Source organism: Copidosoma floridanum, unplaced genomic scaffold, assembly GCF_036245765.1.
Source record: "Copidosoma floridanum isolate Cflo_tuat_1 unplaced genomic scaffold, Cflo_Japanese_pri ptg000035l, whole genome shotgun sequence".
Taxonomy (NCBI): domain Eukaryota; kingdom Metazoa; phylum Arthropoda; class Insecta; order Hymenoptera; family Encyrtidae; genus Copidosoma; species Copidosoma floridanum.
The window spans coordinates 4,122,039-4,127,366 of record NW_028321912.1 but is presented as its reverse complement, the minus strand read 5'-3'; the positions used below and the strand labels follow the sequence as shown (position 1 = coordinate 4,127,366).

At 31.3% G+C, this 5,328-nt stretch overlaps 1 protein-coding gene across 1 annotated transcript; it reads left to right on the top strand.

Moving 5' to 3' along the window:
• Nucleotides 1-655: 655 nt before the first annotated feature.
• Nucleotides 656-3,859, top strand: LOC106644000 (aminopeptidase N). Its single transcript, XM_089597779.1, has 9 exons — nt 656-1,146; nt 1,221-1,667; nt 1,760-1,916; nt 2,037-2,193; nt 2,276-2,357; nt 2,437-2,690; nt 2,895-3,172; nt 3,266-3,456; nt 3,526-3,859. Exons 1-9 carry the CDS (start codon nt 656-658, stop codon nt 3,857-3,859), a joined length of 2,391 nt encoding a protein of 796 aa, XP_089453905.1.
• Nucleotides 3,860-5,328: the final 1,469 nt, after the last annotated feature.

Here is a 5,328-nt window from a genome sequence, read left to right as displayed (position 1 = left end):
TGTTCGAAGTTCGCGAATACACCTTTTCTTATTCTATGCTCTTTGATCTCCTCAATATGAAAAGCAAGGGTGGATGACTAGAATCGTTGCTATTAAATTGTTATTAATAAATGTCAATAATAAATTCAGTAATGCAGTTTTTTGCTTTAAAAAAAAACTTAATAAAATTCTTTTTTTTGTGTATTTTTTAAGAAAAAAAAATTAATTGGGATGAATACACCATAGTTTCTTAGTTTTGAATTAAAGAATTTTCGAATTCCAAAAAAAAAATGTTTTAACAATTTTGAACCACGTATTCTTCATTGGTTATGGCACAACTTTAAAATTCTTAAATTTTACCTTAAGATGTGTACTTTTAGATTTTAAAAAAGTAACGATTTGTAGCTTGGCAACCGTACTATTGTAAATTAACTCACAGTCGTTTTTCGACGTTATTTAATAATTTTCTTAACAAATTGAAAAATTGCAAGCTATTTGGAGTGATAATAATATTTTATTTTTTTACAAAAAAAGATTAGTTTACAAAGGGTCACAAAAATTGTCAAATCTCATTATGACTCTCATTGTGAATTCGTTATTGAATTTCTTGTCACAAATAGAGATGAAGTACATAATTTTTTTTTGTATAATTACAGCTACAAAGCATAGTGCCAAAATGTTAAGGGTAGCGAAAGCATTGATTATCATTGGTTGCTTCTGTATCCAAACTTACGCAGATGAAACAACAACCAACAGTATATCTATCAATACCGAGGACAAGCAAACCGTAAATGTTCGGCCAGTTAATTACAATGTAATACTGACGCCTTACTTTACGGACAGGAACTCTAAAAAATATTTAACGTTTGAAAGTGTTGTGGAAATAGAGTTACAAGTTGAAAGATCTGTTAACAACATTACATTGCTGTCTAACAAGTTGTTATTCGATCGTGAAAACTGTTCGTTACAAACATCAGATGGAGTTGATATCCACGATTTTTCAGTGGATTTTGAACCAAATGAGAATCTCGTATCCTTTACAAAGTCTTACGACCAATTTCCACAAGAAAAACTCTTGTTAAAAATAAATTATACTGGTACTATTTCCAAGGAAGAAAAAGCTGGAATCTTCATGGATTTCTATATAAATGAGAAAAAAGAAAATGTGTAAGTTTTATCTTTATAACCAAGTGTACGGTGATTATAATATATAACATAAACGAGCCAAAATTAAATTTCAGATCATTTATAGCGGCATTACTGAGTTCTGAATACACACCTTCAGTTTTTCCTTGTTTTCTTGAATCTGACCACAAGGCCACCTTTGATGTTACAATAAATCACGATAAAAATTATGTAGCACTTTCAAACATGCCAATAAAAAACGTGTCTTATGAGGGTTCAACAGCAACATCGGTATTCAAAAAGACTCCACCGATGGATATTCACCAGTTAGGCTTATGTGTTTTTGATTTTCAAAACATCAGCAATGATGCTAAAAACATAACAGTATGGACTACTCCACAATTTCGTCGGTATGCTAATTTTGCATTGAATTTGGCTGAAAAGGTAATAACCGAACTAGAAGAATTTACAAATATTCCCTATGAAATTGGAAAGCTGGATCTCATCAGCCTACCATCTTCATGGGAGTTTACAATTGAAAGTTGGGGATTGATAATTGATGGGTAAGTTACTTTGAATAACTGTTTCATTAATGATTTGGCTTTGTTGTTACAACATGGACATGTAAATCTAACATTAAATAATTGTTAAAAAGTTCGAATAGTCTAATTATACGGGAAGAAACAGCTAATGGTCCAATCCTATTAGTGCAAGCAATAGTACAGCAATGGTTTGGAGACGTTGTGTCGTCACAATATCGTTGGCTTAGTTCCATGATAAGCAAATATCTAGCTTGTTATATACTAGATAAGGTACGAAATATTTTATTCTGCGTAATTTTCATGCTTAGTTACAATTACTTTTGGTTATTAACAAGTAGTGTTGTGAATAATAATTATCTTGTAAATGATAACTGTCTTGTAAATATATAGGTAGAGCCTCGTGTAGGAGCTATGAATTTTCTTATTACAATGACCTCACCAATATCTCAAAATGATGGAAGCGACATTGTTATTTATGACTGGAATTGGTCTAACCTCATGCTAAAGAGGAATTTAGAATCAAGTAATTGTGAAATAGATAAAAAAGGTATGTTCGAAAATTTAATAATTTTATTCTATCTACTACCATTATTGATACGTATAAAACCAGAAAACTTATGAATTACCAGGTACGCATATTGTTCGTATGATGCAGCACATATTTACGGAGCCAATATTTAAAAAAGGATTACGAAACTTTCTAAAAAAAACGTAAGTTAGTTTATTCATTCCTACTTAGTTTTTGAGGATACCGGAAATATATAAATAAATTTTTTTTCTTTTTTTACAGATATCACAGATATGGGAATTTAAATGACTTTAATCAAGCAGTACTAGAAGTAATAAATAATGAAAATGTGAGTTTTCAATTAATATCAGTAATGGATTCATGGCTTAATTTCGAAGGTTATCCAATCCTACATGTAAAGAGAAATTATTCATCTCATAAAATAGAGTTTCAACAAACTCGCTTCTCCGTAGAGGAAGTGCTGGACGAAAAATTATATAACAGGCACAAGTGGTATATTCCAATTAACTATGCAAGTAAAGAGAAATTAGATTTTGCCAACACTTCAACAGAGTATTGGTTAACAAATAGTTCTATGACCGTTTATGACGACGTTAAACCTAAAGATTGGATAATTGTAAATAAACAATACACAGGTTAACAAGAAAAATTATTTTGACACGTAAAAATACTAACTGTTTAATGAATTGCTAATACATACGAAAATTATGCGTTACTAGGTTTTTACATAGTTAATTACGATAAAACTAATTGGGAACTTATCATTGACTACCTTATGTCACCTGACTATAAAAAGATTCATCTATTCAATCGCTATCAATTGCTGAACGATGCCTTTTTACTAGCACATGAAGACAAGTTAGACTTGACGATTCTTCTGAGGTTACACAGCTACTTGAAAAATGAAACAAACTGTCTGGCATGGTATCCAGGCTTTTTGGTTCTAGACTGGCTTGGTATTCAGTTAGTTTATACAGAAAGCTACCCGAAATTTCAGGTACTTGTGTAAACGTGGTTTACACAACCTAAAACATATAGATTGTAAAGTTAAAGACGTAACATGTAAAACTTATTTATTCTGTTTTTGTAGGAATATGCCTTAAAAACTATGCAGAAGTTAATCGATACCATTGGGTTTAGGGAAAATGAGCAAGATGATGATTTCACAAAAACATGCAGAGCAAGACTTTTTTCCGTGGCCTGTAAAATGGGCCACCAATTATGTCACGAAATAGCACTAGAAAAATTCGAAGCATGGCTGCGTGATCCAATCAACAACCTGTAATTTCGATTTATACCCGCTTAAAATAAAAAAATTTCCCAGATAATAATACGTTTGATTTGTTTCAGGATTGCCTCCAATCTAGAAGACGCTGTACTATGCTATGGTCTGCATAATTATGAAAACCTAGATGAATTGTTTACGTCTTTGGATAACAAATCCAGTTCTTATGATCCAAATACCGTAGAAAGCCTGAACAGCATTGCAGGTTGTTCTGGAAACGAAACGTTTCTGAGAAAACGGTTCAATAAGTTTAAAAATGATTCAATTCTTGATACTTTTACTTTGCTATCTATGATGCTGGATCACAACGCAATAAAATTAGATACGACTCTTGATTTAGTCATTGACGACTTATATAAAATCATACGTTGGGAGAGGTATATTAGTCAATCTACATAGTTAAGCTTCTCTACTTATTACACATTTAGTATACTATGCATAAAAAATTACAGAAATAATATCATGCCACTACTTTTTGAAAATGCTGCCGGGAAAGTGACATCACAGTCTCAACGAGCCAAAGTAAGTGTAATAGCAAACACATGGACGAAAAATTTCTTATCATCCATCGTATTTTTCAGATCTCACGACCAATATACAGGGGAGCTTACAAAAATGCCGTCAATAGAGGCTTAGACAAGTCCAACAAGAGAATTGAATGGCTAAAAAGAAATGAACAATCAGTAGTCAATTTTATAACTGAGTTACCACAGCAGCAACCTCTACATGATTCTAACGAGAAGACAGTTCATCAATGAAAATCTGGTCTCAAATTCATATTCTCTTTGGTATAAAAATAATTTTTTAAAGAGGTGGTCTATGATAAAGTAACAATTTTTGTCAGAATCATTAAAAAAAATTGTACATCTCTAAAACAAAATAATATATTAAATTACTTAGTTTCAGCACAATGACATGTTGTAAAATATTTTGGTGCATTGTCAATCATGAAATCATCACTTTACTCAGATGCTATGTATTTATAACCATGTACTTTTTATCAATTTTAGACATTAAACTATAAAATTTTTAACGAATCTAACATTAGCAGTAGTGTGTATTGATAGTGGTGTTTGCTACTAAAAATTAAACTAAGAAAAGATTTATATTTATTGAGTAATAAATAATATTTATAATATAACATTGTATTCTTTTAATGTACCTACCAAACCCTTAATGAATAGCGTAACTTGATGCGAAATCAAAATGTATCTCAACATAGTTCAAACTTTAGCTTACAGAAAAAATCAGTATAAACTATACTTAATACTAAGTTGTGAGTAAACTTATTAGATAAAATGTTGTTTGGTTAGTAAAAGTAGGTGTCTTTAAATATCAGAGGTATTTTAATGCTCTTGTCTTTTGCACTGTGATCAACGTCATAGGGATAACACTGATCGATTTTATGTTATAAAAGATCATTACAAGAAAAAGATAATAATTTTAAAGCAGATGTACCGTGTAGAGCGCAGTACTACTTAAGGTGGCTTGGGCGGTTGGTGCCGCACCTAAGGTAGGGTGCCATAAGGGCCCGTAATAAATCAACGCTTTTTGACTGTAATTTTTTAAATAAATATACTTAATTTGATAAAACAAAAATACAAGATCAAAAAAATTGCCTCAGAAGTACCGAGAGATGTTCCGAGGCACTTGATATTTACGGTACGTTCCTGCATGTCAACGTCGCATATTTCAGCGGCTTCTATAGTTATACCCACTCGCGTTGTCGTTTTATACATCAAAATACATCCACCTCGAACAAATCTTTTTTTTAAAGTTATGCAAAAATGTATAATCTTCATGTGACTGTGGGCAAACAAAAAGGAAAATTCATCAAGCGTGGCCATAACAATCATATTCCGAATGCT

Bases quoted from the DNA above. Each gene is read 5' to 3' on its own strand.
- LOC106644000 (XM_089597779.1), top strand. From the start codon at position 656: ATGTTAAGGGTAGCGAAAGCATTGATTATCATTGGTTGCTTCTGTATC. The intron at 1,147-1,220 runs GTAAGTTTTATC...ATTAAATTTCAG, and splicing joins AATGAGAAAAAAGAAAATGT to ATCATTTATAGCGGCATTAC. The intron at 2,194-2,275 runs GTATGTTCGAAA...ATGAATTACCAG, and splicing joins TTGTGAAATAGATAAAAAAG to GTACGCATATTGTTCGTATG.